At 45.0% G+C, this 17,886-nt stretch overlaps 1 protein-coding gene across 2 annotated transcripts in view; it reads left to right on the top strand.

Moving 5' to 3' along the window:
- The first annotated feature begins 849 nt into the window (after positions 1-849).
- The window catches only part of UBL3 (ubiquitin like 3), a 45,157-nt gene continuing 28,120 nt past the window's right edge, over positions 850-17,886 (top strand). Inside the window, exon 1 of one of the 2 annotated variants that reach the window (XM_081909479.1) lies at positions 850-2,142. In XM_081909479.1, the coding sequence (XP_081765605.1) occupies positions 2,116-2,142 (27 nt within the window). In that variant the 5' untranslated portion in view covers positions 850-2,115. The remainder of the gene's footprint in view (positions 2,143-17,886) is intronic. The other variant, XM_081909480.1, reaches the window with a different exon arrangement.

Raw genomic sequence — 17,886 nt, forward strand, 5'->3', positions numbered from 1 at the left:
CCAAAAGTAGAACATACTATATTCAGGATGAAGAATGGTTGGCCTCGGACTTACCTGCACCTGAAACTTGAGCTGATTTTTATGACACAGGAAGAGATTGGATACCAATAGCGTTATGTCACTTACCAAAAATCGGGGCTCATATCAAATATATCCTTGGCGCGCTTACAGCTATGTAATAATGCCCAGCAGCTTCAGGGCCATTTCTAAAAGCAAATACACGAAGATATGTCGATGTGACGTTTCGTTCCTGCCACTGCTTTGTACTTTCAGTGCGTGTGATGATGACCTTTGCTCCATTTCTGCTCAGTTTGGTTTCCGCAGTCGTTGATCTCTCCTCCTTTATAAATGACAGCCCAAGAACCAGTTCCATCTAGAGTCCGGCGACACATTTATTTAAACCTGGCTTAAACTGAAGTACTGAAGTATGTGGGGGGGGGGGGTCTGGCATACATATTGGGGGGGGGGGGGAGGACCGCTTCGGGTGCGAGGAGAAATGGAAAGCGCCAAGTCACGAGCCAGCCGTGCGAAACCCCCTCCTCCAGCAGCGCCACAGGCCCCCTTGCCTCTTCAGCAGCGGGTAGTTCCCCGTCCCCTTAGCAACAGTTGCTGGAGGCGGGGCTGCTATAACAACAAGCAGCTGCCAAAGCGAAAAAGCTCTGCGTCACACCGCCGCTTTTTGTGAGGGGAGGGTGGTGGTGGTGGTGGAGGAGGAGACCCTGGCTGCGCCTTTTCGAACTACAGCCCCCATGATGCCCTGCGCGCGGCGCCTGCGCGGAGCCGCGCTCTGACGCGTCTCCGCAAAAGAACAAGGGGCGGAGCCGGAGTGTGTCTGTGTGTGCGGAGAAGGGGGGGAGTGGGGGATGGGGGCGCTGCCAGGTCCGTCTTTCCCCTGCCGTGTCCCCTTTTCTCAGCTCGGCGCAGACGCCATGTTGGTTTGAAAGGAAGATGACAAGAGGCGGCTGCGGGAGCGGCGGCGGCGGCGGGCGGCGAAGGGTAGCCGAGAGCGGCTCTCTCTGAGGGGCGGGGAGGGGTGGAAAAGAGAAGCCGAACTGTTTCGCTCTTCGCCCCTCTTTTCCTCAGAAGCGCCGGCTTCCGAGGGAGGAAAGAGAAGGGCGAGCAGCCCCGCCGCGTCAGCTGAGGGGGGTTTCCGTTAACCGCCTGCTGCCGAGGGAGCCCCTGGAGGACGGCGAGGAAGAGGCGGCGAAGGGTCTGGAGAGAGAGGAGCGGCGGCGGCGGCGATGAGGAGAACAGAGACCTGAGGAAGGAGAGGCGGAGGGGGCGGCGAGCGCTGCTGCTGCTGCTGCTAGAAGAGGCGACTGCAGTTTAAATCCCCCCTTGAGCTGCCGCCGCCGCCGCTGCAGTTTGAGGGGGGAGAGTGTCGTTTCTTTTGACGCCCCCTCCTTTCCCCCACCTCCGCCCTCCTTCCCCGTTCGGGTGTTTTGTTCTGGTTGGTTTTTTTGTTTTTTAGCAAAAAAAAAAGAATAAACGTCTAAAGGGAACCGAGAGGACCGAGAAGAGCCCGCCCCAGTCTCTCCCTCAGCCTTCCTTCACTTGGAGAGAATCGGTGGGTGGAAACGAAAAAAATAAAAAACCACCCCCAACAACTTCGGCTCCAGGGAAAGAGGAAGGTCGCCTTACTTCTCTCTCTGCTCGGAGTGCCTGCCTGCCTGTCGCTCGTTTTAATGAGGAGGTGACTCGGGCGCAGAACTATCCTCTGAATCATCCTCGTCATTCATTATTGGTCTAGGCTGGAGAGGAAGAGCGAGAGGGGGAAGAGAGAAAAAGCCTGTACACAATTCATGCCCTTGTGTATTTCTTTCTGGTCTACCTGGCACCGCTGGTGTTGGTGTTTGTGCTGCTGACGACAAGGATCTGCTGCCATCTCTGGTTTCCCTGGTGTTTCCGATCGAGCCTTTCAACACCAGTTCCTCTTTGGATTTTGATCCCCTCGATCCACAGTTTCCTTGCCGTAGTTTAGGCGAAAATAAATCTCAGAACTTAACAGACGCACACCAAAGATTGGTTAGCTGGAAGATCGTCTTGGCTGGCTGGCTTTTTTCTAAAAAAGAAATATTATTCTGTACTTTTTGAAACCATCAGGGTAATATCAAGATGTCTAGCAGTGTTCCATCTGATATGGTAAGTTCACGTTGACTTTGTTTTCAGAATTATAGTGGGGAACTGAGGTGCCCTTTTGGAACAAGATAGATGTGAGAGTGCGAACCATCTCTGTTGTACTAGAGTGAATTATAAGTTTCATTACTGTATTTGACTTTTTAAAATGCTTTAGATTCCAGCAAGGGAAAAAATGGGATACAACATGAAATGAAACTACTTTTTTTATCAGTGGTTCTGCACTTAAAGCTAGTTTTAAATCCTGCCATTTCCTTTCAACTTCCCTTCATTCTTTTTTACTACTTGGCTGAAATGGGTTAATATTCTTTAACAGTTCCAGAAGGCCATCATTAGACATTGTATCTTGGGGACAAGAGTTCTACACTCCAGCACTTCTTATGCCAGGCCCTTTTTTGAATTGATATCGGACACCCTATTTCAGTAAAGTGTCATGCCAGTAACCTATCTGGGCTGTTTTAAAATCGAGAGAAAGAGGAAAGAATATAGATTTGAGAGGGGACTGCCTACAATGTATACTAAGAACAAACAAGTCTGGATCTGTGAATTATTTTGAAATGGAGATAAAGTTAACTTTATTGTCCCTTTATGTACTGCATATATGTTTTTTCTTATGCATGAGTGAATTTTCTCATATGTCCTAAATATATATGTCATGCCATTTAAAGATAAACGGTTATGGTTTCTGAGCCCTAATGTGCCATTCATGCTCTGTATATGTGTCTAATTAAGCTTTCAGGGCCACAGTCTATGCTTGGCATTAACATGGTTGTTTTTGGCTCTGCATAACAGGAAAACAGTAATTTGTGACAAAGGCACTACTTTAATAACGTTTATCTGTAGCTTAATAAAGCATTTTGCTCCAAGTAACTTTGGCAAAATATTGGGGAGGGGAAATCACAAACAATATAAAGCATATTGTTGATTCTCATGTGCTAATCCTTTTATTTGATGCTTTTCTTTTGGGCTTGTAGCAGATTCTTAGCTCTGATTGATTTGCTTCTGATATCTGTTCAGCTTCAAAGCATTTTTAAAAATGTATTCAGTAATAAAACAACAATAAAATAATCACTAAAAGCTGTAGCTATGATCCAGTCAAGAAAAAGAACCTTTTAGGCTGCAGTCTCTAGTACACACTTACCTGGGAGTAATTCTCATTGACATAAATGGGATTTGTTTGACCGTGGACATACACTGATAACACTGGGAAAGTTAAGCATAAGCTTAAATTTAACTTCCATTGAAATCAATGGAGCTTATATATACTTAATGTGGACTGAATGCCATATGGGTTTGCTGATACATCATCATCAGTAAAATCTAGTTTTGGAACAAACATTAATTCTGTTTTGTTGACTTCAACTGTTTTGTTGACTTCTGCTGAAGGCTCTGAGCTTTCGGTATGGACTTTGTATCTTAATAAATAGGTTGGTGGTCAGTTTGGTCATTGGTATGAGAACAACAAATTGCCTTTTTTAATCTGTTGCACTTCCTGGTTCTCAAACTTAAAAATGCTTTCTGGTTTTTGAAGCAGTTTTTGGGGGGGCTTCGCAACTTTTGTAATTCTTCAGAGATGCACATGCAAGTATACTTATTTGGAAAGCCAGACTGTAAAATATAGGAAAATTGTTTAGAAAGCGCTTAGAAAGAACCTTTGAAATAGAATACTAATTCAAATATTACTCTCATTACACAAGCTCATATTGAAATTAGAAGTTCAAATGCCACAACTGGAAGTGATTGCTACTAGGTTTTCTCTTTGAAGCTTGGAAATTTAGTAGTTTACATTTCCATAGCTTCAGCCAATGAATGGTTGGAATGCAGGTGATAGTCTTTCCCTGTTAGTTGCAGTGGAAAGAAGTGTCATAACCAAGGTTACATCACATTCAGAGAGCTCCTGTCTTATAAAATCTCATTGCTTTTATCATATGAGGAAATGTAAAGCAATTGTTAAAACAGTTTTTGAAAGGTAGCCGTGTTGGTCTGCCATAGTCAAAACAAAAAAAAATCCTTCCAGTAGCACCTTAAAGACCAACTACGTTAGTTCTTGGTATAAGCTTTCGTGTGCATGCACACTTGTATCTTGTATCTGAAGAAGTGTGCATGCACACAAAAGCTTATACCAAGAACTAACGTAGTTGGTCTTTAAGGTGCTACTGGAAGGAATTTTTTCAGTTTTTGAAACTTACATATTTTCAGGCTTGGGTAAGAGTACAGATATGTGAAAGAAAACAGGGAAATTCTTATCATGTATACTAACAGGTCCCCCCCCCCATATAAAAGGAGGGAAAGCAACTTGAGATCATAAAGGTTATATGGGTGACCCAATCGATACATGCACACACATACATGACCATTACAGAACATAGGAAACTGCCTTACACTAAGTCAGACTTGGTCCATCTAGCTTAGTTTTGTCTACACTGATGGGCAGTAGATTTCAGGCAGGATTCCATCTCAGCTGTACCTGGAGATGCTGGGGATTGAACCTGTGACCTTCTGCACATAAAGCAGATGTTTTACCACAGTGCTTTTGTCGCTTCCCCATGATGTGATGTCAGAGGTTGTTGTAGGGCACCAAACAAGTTGATCTAATCAAATTGTGGTGGATGGTGCTTCACCCTTCTACTACTCTATCCCCTCATTTAATATGTAATTGCAGTGATGGACTCTTAATAATTTTGCTTAAAAATAAGTGGGCATGGCTTTGGTATGCTGAAATCTTTGATCTTTCTTTTCAGTCATGTTTGACTTCCTCCTTCAACTGCAGTCATTTATTTAGCTAAATATTTCAAAACATTAGTCCTACAGTGATTAACGTAATCCTCTATCATTTACATTTTATTTACATATCGTGATTGCTGTAAACTAAATTCCAGACATACCTAATATATGGTGTATTGTTGATGTAGCAAGAGGATGTTGATAAAAGATAGGAGCCTAACAAAACTTGGATTGATTCTATTTGAAGTTCCCTGAACTTCATTATTGTGTCTGCACATTTGTACTGAAAGACAGTTACATTTTCTCAATGGAGGCATGCTTCCAACCACTAAAAGGAAGCTGCCAGCACCTTTACCCAAATACCATGCAAATTATGGTTTTATCTGCAGTACTGTTGTATCTAGAGAAGTGTTGGGTGTTAATTTATTGGTGTCAAAGATAGGCAATAGGAGGAAATCTTTATTTCAGTGGTCTTGATGAATTAACTATTAATTTGGAAGATTCTTAAAATGTGAGTGGGGTGCTATAAACATAGGTATCATCTGTAGTTACCTCCTCTTTTCCCAGTAATTAGTTTTGGTATATAATATTTTAAGCTGATCATCAGTAATCTGTAGGCCTCACTCACCTTCAGAGTGAAATGAGCAGAAGTATGACCAGCTGCTAAGTTGATATGGTAGCTGGATGTATGCTATGTACTTCATATGTGGCAAGAAAATCCTTCATATCTGGGCTGTTATTTGTAAAGGTTTGGGGGCAGATTTAGGGATAGAATGCATGGTTTAAGATTGTTCATATTGTCTATTAGTACTTAAAAGTGCTGCAATGTTGAAATTTAAAGATTTCATAGAAAAGCACCTAGAATACAAACGCTTGCATATGAAGATTGAAATTGCATCTTTGTCAATTTCAGTTATTGTACCCAGCACTAATTATTTTTGGCATGGTGTTGTTTTTTGGACTCATTGAAGAGGAAGCATTAAAAGATGAATTGAAATAATAAATGTAATGGTTTTATAGGAAATGACTATATTATTTATCACTTATTTGAAAATGAAACCAAAGTCCATCTAATCCAGCATCCTGTTTTTCACTATGGCCTACCAAATGCTTCTGGGAAGCCAGCGCATGAAAGCAGTATTCCTCCCCTGCTGTCGCTGAAGAGAAATTTGTTCTTAATGGCATACTGCCCCATAACTTAGTTTCTGTTTAGACCTATCCTTCATGGGTTTCTCAGCCACTTTTAAACCCTTCAAAGCTAGTGGCACAAATCTTGGTAGTGAATTCCATAGCTACAGTAATTTGTTGTTGTTGTTTGAAGTGCTTCCATTTTTAGTATCTTTCCTTTTGTCCATCAATTTTGGGCTGCATCAATAGGAGTATAGCATCTAGATCAAGGGAAGTAATAGTGCCACTGTATTCTGCTCTGGTCAGACCTCACCTGGAGAACTGTGTCCAGTTCTGGGCACCACAGTTCAAGAAGGACACTGACAAACTGGAACGTGTCCAGAGGAGGGCAACCAAAATGGTCAAAGGCCTGGAAACGATGCCTTATGAGGAACGGCTAAGGGAGCTGGGCATATTTAGCCTGGAGAAGAGGAGGTTAAGGGGTGATATGATAGCCATGTTCAAATATATAAAAGGATGTCACATAGAGGAGGGAGAAAGGGTGTTTTCTGCTGCTCCAGAGAAGCGGACACGGAGAAATGGATCCAAACTACAAGAAAGAAGATTCCACCTAAACATTAGGAAGAACTTCCTGACAGTAAGAGCTGTTCGACAGTGGAATTTGCTGCCAAGGAGTGTGGTGGAGTCTCCTTCTTTGGAGGTCTTTAAGCAGAGGCTTGACAACCATATGTCAGGAGTGCTCTGATGGTGTTTCCTGCTTGGCAGGGGGTTGGACTCAATGGCTCTTCCAACTCTATGATTCTATGATTCTAATTTGATTTGGTGACCCTGAGATTGGGAGAATTCTCTGTAAATTTATAAACTCATGTCATCCATTGTATCTTTTTTGTTAAGCTAAAAAGCTTGAAGTGCTTGAGCTTTTTCTCATATGGAAGGTCCTCTGATTTTTTACTTGGCTAGTTACAAAACAGTGCTCAGTGCTATAACAATGATTTCCTCTCGGTCATAATTTTCTCTCATATGATAAGAGAGGGATTTGTAATTTGCCACTACTTTGCTTGCTTAGCATTATATGTTATCAATTTTACTTTCTTACTCCCACTTCTTTTGCTCTTCTTCCCTAAAACTTTAAGCAAATTACTGTCAAACTATGATAAAGCTACTGGAATTGCTGGTCTGCTGTAGTTTGCAAAATAGCCTAAATATCAAAGCTATAGTTAATTTGGATAAACTAGATATGCTTATGTATGTGGTTAACAATGCTTTTGAAATCCAGTGTGGTGTAATGGTTAATGTTTGGCTAGGGCAGGAGAGACCAGCTATTTCAGATCCATATTTCAGAAATTTACCAGGTGACCTTGAGTCAGTCACTGGTTATCAAATCATACTTTAAAAAACAAACAAATCCACAATTAATGTTCAAGTTGCTTCACAGATAGATGATCAAGCAAAGTTTGTCTTATTTCTCACTGACTCCTCATAGCCCGACCAATATTCTGAACTCCTTTGTGGCACCCTGTGACTGGCATTTCCTCACTGTGTTATTATCTCCCTTACCACTGGCCAGCTGTAAGAGTGAGGAAATCTCAGAGTTCTTCACCAACTCTTTGCAACAGCCCAGCATTTCCACATTGCCTCCTGTTTCCCTATCAAAGGCTCTCAAAATTCATTGTCGCCAAGAGTTTCTTAACCTTTTCCTACCACTGTTCTGCTCAGCTGCTGTATCCATTATTGCCTTTTCACATCTCCCACCAGCCCCACCTCCTTAACTTTGCTCTGTCTTGGAACTGTAACTGTTTTAAGGAGCAGTAGCACATTTCTCAGCCACCCATTTCCCCATCCATACTTCACCCATTGAGCAAAACATCCCTACTTTATTAAACAGTTACAGTGCGCAGAAGTTGAAGGAAGAGCTATCTTGTGTAATTTATAATGTAATAAGAGGGGAGTTGTGGGTGGGGTTGTCAAGTGGATATGGTGTAATTCAGCAATGAGGGTGTCACTGGGTGATTTTAAATCAGTAGTGGTATCTGTGGGAAGTGGAGGCAATGAGAGCAAAGAGAGCCATTCTAGACAAGGCTTGATTGAGTGAAACTCTGTAATTGGTCCCCTTCTGGCTGGGTCGGAAGGAATATTCAAAGAAATGGCATATGTGTACTGTTCATTGGTTAAGCAGGCTACTTTAGATGGGCTTTGGTTTGGGGTAGAGTGGAGCTTGGATGAAGCTATCCAGATGAAGCTGGCCAAAATATAGAAATCTAGCCAATAGAGGCACTTTCATTACATTATGTGTATGAGAAACTTTGCTCTTGAGTAACCCCTAAGTTATCTTTTATTGAGGGTTGTATATGAATTTTTCATTTTTAGATTTTCCTAGTAATCAAGGTGTCTTGGGTTATATAGGTACAGTATATCAGATTTGAGAGTTTTAGTTAGTTGGGAAGAACACAGACAAATTTTGGTAACAGAGTTTATTAGAGGTCTAGGTTTTGTTTTTATATCACAAAATACTGATGAATATTCATGCAAAATAAAGCTCTGCATTAAACTTTTTAAAACAGTCCCCTTCATTACCTATAATTAATACCAACGCAGATTTTCATATTAGTGACAAACATTTAATTTTCCGACCTTGACCCTAGAGAAAATCACTTTATGTCAGTTTTCTATATGTGAGTAAAATGAAGGAAGTTTCTGATAATATTTACCTGTGTGAGCAGCCATGGACCTGATTAAATGTACACTACTAATTTGATATTACTTGGAACCAGAAGGCTGGCTTTAGAAACAGCTTTGGTTTGCCATCTAAATTCAAATGAAGCTGGCAGATTAAGCTGCGAGTAGGCAGAGGCTAATATACCAGCTGGGTACTAGAAGAGGCATGCCATTAAACCTCAAATTTAGAGTATAAAAATTGATCAGTTCAAAATTCAAGAATTGTTTCACCGTCTGCTGCTAAATCATCTGTAAATGTGGAACCTTTCTGTAAAGCATTTTGTATAGCTAAGTGGTGAGAAATGATACTTTTATAAATTTGTGAAGGCTATTTTTTCATCATAGATTGTGATTTAGATTTGAATAGTTGGAATTAAATGTAGATACATTGAGTAGAAAAGTGCTTATTTCACAGTAGTTTCAAACAACTTTCCATTTTAGTTTACTTCTTTTTAGGGTTGGATACTTCTGCTCTTTTTGCACAAGCATAAGGCATTTCTACACATGCAAAAAATAACATTTTTTGCTGATCTTGCTTAATGGCTACAGTCCTTCTGTAGCAATTTTGTTTCAGTGAGTTTCCCAACATTAGAGTATAAATTTAGGTGCAAGGGACGCTGAAAAGACAAATTCGGTGAGCAGCATAGGTGTTAGCATAGGAGCCAAATCCTAGGGGCCTTGGTCCCTTTGGCCCCCCCCCAATAAAATATTTTGAGGGGGCCTGGGCTCCCCAAAATTTATGGGCATTGCCATTCAAATGGTGTGTGTGTCATGTCTTGTGATTGATTATATGGGGCAGGCCTTACCTGCCCCCCATATGTCATTCAAGTTTGCACCCCTGAATGCTAGCATTCAAGCCTATTTTCTTACTGTATTCTGAAAGGCCAAATTTTAATGAACTTGTGAATCTCTCCAATAGAAACATTGCTAACTTAAGGTAATACTTTTGCTGGTTTCATTTTTAAAGCCACCAGACAAACTCTAGCACTCAGCTGATTTCTTTTGTTTCAATGCGTGATTCTATGTCAGTTCCATGTCCATTTCTGTGTTTTGGTCCCATCTCCATTTCCACTTGATGGCATCAGGCCTGATCTGACCCCAGTTGTTATACCAGCTTCAGGACGCTCCCACCTTGCATTGTGCCCTGACTGGCATAAGGGACGGGGCCCGAGATGTGGCAGTGGCTATGCTGCTGTGTCATTTCCCAATGCTGATCAGATATGGTTTGGATTGCTTTGCCAGTCACTAGAATATGTTAATTAACAGAAAAATAGAGCATTCTTTATCAACAGCTTAGAGGTTTTATTTACAAAACATACATTTTGTTCAGTAAATTTACAATATCTAGGCATCTATATTTTATATAATATAGAATTTGTGTTTTCCTATATATATTGCTTAGTTAAAGGGTAACTTTGGTCATTGTATGAGTGAAGCAACAGTGCTTTTGGAATGTTAACTAGAAGAGACTTAAGTCTCTCACTATGTATATTCTTGTTAAACTGCTTAGATGTCACACATAACTTCTTATATTTATTACAGACTTCTGAGTTCCCATGGCTGTTCTTAAAACCTAGTAAATCTCATCTTTCCTCTTCATCTCTCCTTTCCTTTTATTAATAGGCTGGAACAGAGATACAAGTTTTCCTGTGCAGAAACAACTAAGGGCATGTAACTTTGAGGGAAGAACTGCTAGTTATTTAACAGAGCTATTTATTTTTAGGAGGTGAATAGGAAGCATATTGGGTTAGAGCCAAACTGACAGCACAGGCATATTCATGTTTACTCAGAAGTAAGTGCTACTTCAGTGGGGTTTACTTTGAGGTGAGTATAGGGTTGCAGCCATAATCATTCTTGGAATTGACCCATGACTAAGTATGGATCCAACTCATTGTCTGTAAGTAAATATTCATAATGTGAAGAGACAGTACAAAATACAGTGGTGCCTCGCAAGACGAAAAGAATCCGTTCCGCGATTCTCTTCGTCTAGTGGTTTTTTCGTCTAGCGAAGCAAGCCCATTGACAGCTTAGCGGATTAGCGCTACAGCTGTCAAGCGGCTTCCAGCGATCAGCTGTTAAGCGGCTTATCAGCGGAACAGCTGATAAGCGGCTTAGCGGCTTAAGAAAAGGGCGAAAAAAGCGAAAAAAAACCCGTGGGGGGATGCAAGATTTTTTTCGTCTTGCGAAGCAACCCCATAGGGGAATTCGTTTTACGAAGCGCCTCCAAAACGGAAAACCCTTTCGTCTAGCGGGTTTTTCGTCTTGCGGGGCACCACTGTACTCTGGCTGAGGGGACTGAGCAGACAGTCTTGCCAATTGCAAAGCAAGCTGAACATGGCTGCCAGTCTGACTCTGACTTTGATTTGACTCCACTGGATCACCTGGATGAAGGAGCAACTTGTGCAGAGTTTATTCTTGCAGATTTTTTTTTAAATGTATGCAAGGGCAGGTATCCGTAATTTGTTTCATTCAAAGATGTTTTCAGGTAGACCTGGAAATATCTGAAAAGGTTCAAAATATAAAATCATATCTTGTTGTATTTTTGTTTTTCTAGAGGCCTTGTGCACCTCGGCCTACCTAGTTCAGTTTGTTGGGCCTACTTCCTGTCAGTCTAAGAGTCTCTAACTAACCTTTTGCTTCAGCTGCTGTAAACTGAGAGAAATTGGGTTGGAGAAGGAAGGATGAGAACCCTGCAGGCCCTGAAGAAAGAGTTGGGGTCTATCAAGTTATATTTTTCTAAACTGAGAGAGGACTAACAGTGAAACATTACTGTATGAACCTAGCAGAACCAGGGCTGAAGGACTGAGCCAGAAGACACTTTGGGCAGAAAACTGTAAGTGCTGGAGACAGTTTTCAGAGTTCCTTGTTAGCTAGGACAAGCACAAACCATGGTCTGTGTCTGGCACTCTACTGGGATGTTTTTAGCAGCAACAGAGGTGGCAGCAGCTATCCTGCTTTTCTTTTTCTTTTTTAACCCATATATATGCCCCTCACCCCTGAGGCCACAAATAACCAAACACTTAATACCGTATGGTGTCAGGAGTCGCATTGTTTCCTGTGTGAGCTAACAGAAGGCAGTACAATGGTACCTTGGGTTACAGACACTTCAGGTTACAAACTCTGCTAACCAGGAAGTGGTTGCTCCAGGTTAAGAACTTTGCCCCAGGATAAGAACAGAAATTGCGTACCAGCGGCGCAGCAGCAGCAAAAGGCCACATTAGCGAAAGCACACCTCAGGTTAAGAACCGTTTCAGGTCAAGAACGGACCTCTGGAACGAATTAAGTTCTTAACCCGCGGTACCACTGTACTGAAAATCTGCCATGCAGTCCCTACTGACTGCAGCGTAACATGGACTACTTTAAGCCACCAGCTGAGTTCTGCTTGTCAGTCTTGGTGAAAACTGACAGCTACCAGTTATAGCAGCATGAGTTTGATGAAGCAGCAGGAATAGATAATAACTTTCAGAATGATCCAGTGACCTTTGCACTGGTGTAATTGTCACTGAGTTAGGATTTATATTGTTGCAAGGCCATTGGATTGACCTGTTAGTTACTGTATAGTAGATAATAACTGCTGTCAGGGAACTGCCATCTAAAGCGCCGGGGGCGCAAAGGCTCACTGAGGTTGAGAGAGGAGTAGCAGCGGAAGAGGGAACCAGTAGAGGGCGAGCAAGAACTCCAAGGGAAAGTGAGTCGGAGGGATGGCTCAGAGACACTTCCAGCGAAAACAGTGGGGAGGTCTCAGGACCTCCTACAGGGACACCCACACCTCGCCGGAAACTGTCACGCCGAGAGGCCAGACGACGTGTTTCCGTTAAAGAGCTTTTATGTTGGAAAAGATTCCGAAAGCAGCCACTTTCGGATTCTACTAGTGATTGACGCAGCCATGCTGGAGGGGCTCCGTCACAGGCAGAGGTTTGAAAACCTGATCAAACTCTGAGGGACTTGCATTTTACGCACAAGCAGCTCATCGTCCCATCACAGCAATCCGAAAGTCACCGAAAGCCAGCTTGTGCAGGGAGAAGCATCATGAGCAACCCAGCCGGAACCGGAGGAGCAGGAGCAGCTGGAGGGGGTCCAAGCCTGGAAGAAAGGTACAGGGCGTTGGAGATCCAGTTGGCGCTGCAAACGGCGAGGCTTGAGGAGAGGAGGGCTCAGGATGCAGAAAAGGGAAAGGAGAAAACCACCCCGCTCGCCAGAAAGGTACCAGGATTGGTGCAGAAATTCGGGGGGGATCCCAGGAACTATCATGCATTTAGAACAGAGATGCAATACGCTCTAAACTTGCAGTTTGATGACTTCCCCGACGAGGAATCGCGAGTGGCTTTTGTGATTGGCCATCTCGAATCCGGGGCGAAAGATTGGGTTAGACCCCTGATGGCAGCGAATAATGAGATCCTAAAGGACACGAGGAAGTTTTTTCGTGCCATGGACCTGATGTTTTCCAGCGATATTGAGCAGGGGGTGGTGCGAAGGCAGTTAATGGCTTGCCAGCAAGGAAGCAGATCTGTCCGTGAGTACTGGACTGAATTTACTATGCTGATTCATAAATTGGGGTGGGACCTATCGGCGGAGCCCATCCAAATGCTTTTCGAAGAGGGGCTTTCTTCAACCGTCAAAGATGAGCTTTCCCGGGGGCCCAGGGCGGAGTCTATGGATCAGTTAACCAAATCTGCGCTGTCCATAGGAGCGCCAGGAGGCGAGGGCTTTGGAAAAGCGGGAAGGGAAAGGAGACCGTTGGAGGGAGTTCCGCATTCCAGACATTCCAGAGCCACCTTTCCCGCCGGCAGAGCCGATGGAAGTTGGAACAGCGCGGGCGCGCGCAGTTTCAAATCCCAGTGAAGGGCGGAAGAAGGAGGGAAAGAGCGCCAAGAGATGTTATCTCTGCCAACAGCCAGGGCACTTTGCCAGAGTCTGCCCACAAAGAAAGGAATGGCAAGGGATGGCAGGAGCTGTTGGGGGAAAGGAAGAGGAAGGCAAGGAGCAAGTAAAAGCCAACGCCTGGCTGCCACCGTCGGGGCACAGCAGCCAGGCCAAAGAGCAGTGAAAGTGCCCACGCCGGAACCTCCCAGACCCGCTTTAGTGATAGAGGTGTTACTAGAACTGCCAAACGGACACCCACTAAAGATCAAGGCGCTTTTGGATTCAGGCAGCTCCTGTAATTTCATGAGTAAGGAGTTTGCAGCTGAGCATCAGATACAGACCATCCCTTTAAGTAACCCCTTGCAGGTGACTACGATTGACGGCAGAGAGCTGTTGGGGGGAGAAGTTAGCCAACAGACTGTCCCGATGATAATGAGGGTGGCAAGGCACACCGAACAGATAGCGTTTAATGTGGCCATCCTGGGAGGAGCGCCCATCATTTTGGGGATGAGCTGGCTGGCGCTACACGATCCGCTAGTGGGCTGGCATCAGAGGGTGGTCTCCTTTGGGTCAGTGCATTGCCTAGAACACTGCAAGGAGGGGAAGGTTTCGGGAGGAGACAGAGTCACCCTAGCCGGGATGGAAGTAATGGACAAAGGGAAGGTGCCCCCGCAATACGCAGATCTGAGCAACGTATTCAGCGAAAGGGAAGCAGACAAACTGCCACCGCATAGACCCTTTGACTGTCAAATCAACCTACTCCCTGGGGCCCAACTCCCAGTAGGCAAGCTGTACGCCATGTCAGACAGGGAGATGCAGGAGCTGAGGGAGTTCATTGACAAAAACCTGAAGCGAGGTTTCATCAGAGAGTCCCGAGCGGTGGGGGGCAGCCCAGTGTTTTTTGTGGACAAAAAGAACACAGACAAACCGAGACTGGTGTGTGACTTTAGGGCCCTCAATGCAGTGTCGGAACCCCTGGCTTTCCCTATGCCCCGAATTGATGACATTTTGACCAGAGTAAGGAAGGGAAAGATTTTTACAAAGCTGGACCTGCGGGGGGCGTACAATCTGATACGCATAAGGAAGGGAGATGAATGGAAGACCACCATGTTTACCCCTTTGGGAGCCTTTGAATACCTCGTTATGCCCTTCGGTCTACAAGGGGGCTCCGCGTGTTTTCAAGCTTTTATAAACCACGTTCTGGGACCTTTGCTCTACAAGAATTGTGTGGCCTTTTTAGACGACGTGTTGGTGTATTCGGAAGATGAGGAACAGCATGTGAGGGACGTTCGAGAAGTGTTGGGCAGGCTGCAAGCCAACCAGCTGTGGGTGAAACTGGAGAAGTGCCAGTTTCATACCAAGGAGGTGGAATTCCTGGGGTACCGCTTGTCAGACAAGGGATTGGCCATGGATCCAGGCAAGGTCCAAGCGGTACTGGAATGGAAGACACCGAAGACCAAGAAGGACGTGCAAAGATTCTTGGGGTTTGGGAACTTTTATCGGAAGTTCATCAAGAACTTTGCCCACTTGACGGCGCCCATCACCGACTGCCTCAGCAGCAAGAAGAAATTTGTTTGGACGGTAGAGGCGGATCGAGCCTTTGAAGAACTGAAAAGGGCTTTCGCCTCGGAAGAACAACTTCTGCATGTGGATTTACGAAAACCCATGACAGTGGAAACCGATGCATCCGACCGGGCGGTAGGGGCGGTCCTTCTTCAACCGGGGAGGAGGGCGTCGGAGTGGAGACCGTGTGCCTTCTTCTCGCGGAAGCTGAATAAATCCGAGAGGAATTACACGGTGTATGACAGGGAACTACTTGCCATTCACGAAGCATTCCGGAGGTGGAGACATTTATTAATTGGGGCACAACACAAGGTGCAAGTGTGCACCGACCACAAGAATTTAGAGTATTGGAGAACAGCTCGAGTGCTCAACCAACGACAAGTGAGATGGGCACAGGAATTCTCCAAATTCAACTTTGAAATTTGTTATGTGCCAGGCCCAGAAAACGTCAGGGCGGACGCGCTCTCACGCAAACCAGAGTATTGGGAAGGGGAGGGGGTGATCGAAGAGAGACATGTCATCCCTGAGGACCGCTGGGTGTGTGGGGCGGCGCTGGTGGGGCAACGAGAACTGGTAGAGGAAACGGAAAATGATGAATATGCCCAGGATAAGCTCAGAGGTCTCAGGGGGGAGGGCGAGAGTCCCGGAGGTTTTGAGGAAAGAAATGGGGCATTGTATTACAAAGGGGCACTGTATATACCCGAAGGTGAATTGAGGGGGAGAGTACTCAAGCAGTTGCATGATAGCCCCACGGCGGGACATTTTGGACAACACAAGACCATGTGGTTGGTTACCAGGGAATTTTGGTGGCCTAAGGTGAGGGAAGATGTAAGGGAGTATGTAAGAGGGTGTGACCAATGTCAGCGAGCCAAAGGGGAAAGAAGGGCGCCGGCAGGGTTATTAGAACCATTACCCACACCAGAACGGCCTTGGGAAGCGATATCAATAGATTTTATGACGGATCTGCCAAAGTCCAAGGGGAAAACAGCCATCATGGTAGTAGTAGACCTGTTAACTAAGATGTGCCACTTTGTAGCATGCTCACATGCAGTCACAGCGGAAGAAACAGCGAAGTTGTTTGTAGAACACATCTTTAGGTTGCACGGGGCTCCCTTGAGGGTGATCTCAGATCGCGGCAAACAATTTACTTCCAGGTTCTGGAGGAAGCTCATGAGCTTGCTGCACGTGGAAGTCAATTTTTCAACTGCCCGGCACCCTGAAACCAACGGGCAGGCGGAAAGAGCAAATGGCATTCTTCAACAATATCTGAGGTGTTATGTCAATGACAGAGAGAACGATTGGGTCGAAAAGTTGGCGTTGGCAGAATTTGCCTACAATAATGCGGAGAATGTGTCCACAGGGATGAGTCCCTTTTTGGCTAATTACGGGTGTCACCCCAGGGCATTTCCAGGGGAAGGAGGGGAGAGATGGAGCGTCCCAGCGGCTGAACATTTTGTAGAAGAGATGGAAGCGATCCATCATCAGCTCCAGCTCAACTTAGAAAGGGCTAAGGCACAATATAAGAAGCAGGCAGACAAGAACAGAAGGGAAGGTGAAACCATAAGGGTGGGGGATCAAGTGTGGTTGTCAACCCAAGGGTTGCCGTTCAAAGGGGGTTGTAAGAAATTGAGGCCCAGAAGATTGGGACCCTTTGAGGTCATTCAGCAGGTCAACCCGGTAGCTTTCAAACTCCGATTACCCAACCACATGAAATTGCACCCAGTGTTCCACAGGTCGTTACTGTCACCATACAGGGGGGGACGTGAAGGGGAGTACGTCAGGGGACCAGCCTTGGAAGAGAGGGAACGCCGCAACCATGTAGCGGAAATCCTCGATTCCAGGTGGAAGGGAAATCAGGTGGAGTATTTGGTGGCGTGGGAAGGGGAACCGGAGTCAGAAAACACCTGGGTAAGTGCAGAGGAAGTCAATGACGAGGTTTTAACAGAAACGTTCCACCAAAGGTTCCCGAGGAAACCTCAGCCGATAGCAAGGTTTAGGAGGGAGTATTTCGGCACCACCGATGAGGAAGAGGAAATGGAAGGGTTCGCGGAGTCGGAGTTGGAAGAGGGAGTGGACTCCGATGACGAAGATTACCGAGAGAGTAGGAACAGCAACAAGTGGAGGGAAGTGTTCGCGACGTCGGAAGATGAGGGAGGTTCTTTCAGGGGTTTTACCTCCTCACCGCCAGTAGGGGAGGAGACGGGAGGGGGTGAAGGGGGCCCTGGAGGGGAGGTGGATGTCAGGGAACTGCCATCTAAAGCGCCGGGGGCGCAAAGGCTCACTGAGGTTGAGAGAGGAGTAGCAGCGGAAGAGGGAACCAGTAGAGGGCGAGCAAGAACTCCAAGGGAAAGTGAGTCGGAGGGATGGCTCAGAGACACTTCCAGCGAAAACAGTGGGGAGGTCTCAGGACCTCCTACAGGGACACCCACACCTCGCCGGAAACTGTCACGCCGAGAGGCCAGACGACGTGTTTCCGTTAAAGAGCTTTTATGTTGGAAAAGATTCCGAAAGCAGCCACTTTCGGATTCTACTAGTGATTGACGCAGCCATGCTGGAGGGGCTCCGTCACAGGCAGAGGTTTGAAAACCTGATCAAACTCTGAGGGACTTGCATTTTACGCACAAGCAGCTCATCGTCCCATCACAACTGCTATGGAGAAATGGCCACTAAAATAGGATGTAAGGAAAGAGAAAAAACAATTTGTGTATATTTGGCTTTTTAAAAAGTTTCTGACTGAATTTGTGGGAAATCTGCTTT

The sequence above is a fragment of the Podarcis melisellensis genome, assembly GCF_964234715.1.
Source record: "Podarcis melisellensis genome assembly, chromosome: 4".
Taxonomy (NCBI): domain Eukaryota; kingdom Metazoa; phylum Chordata; class Lepidosauria; order Squamata; family Lacertidae; genus Podarcis; species Podarcis melisellensis.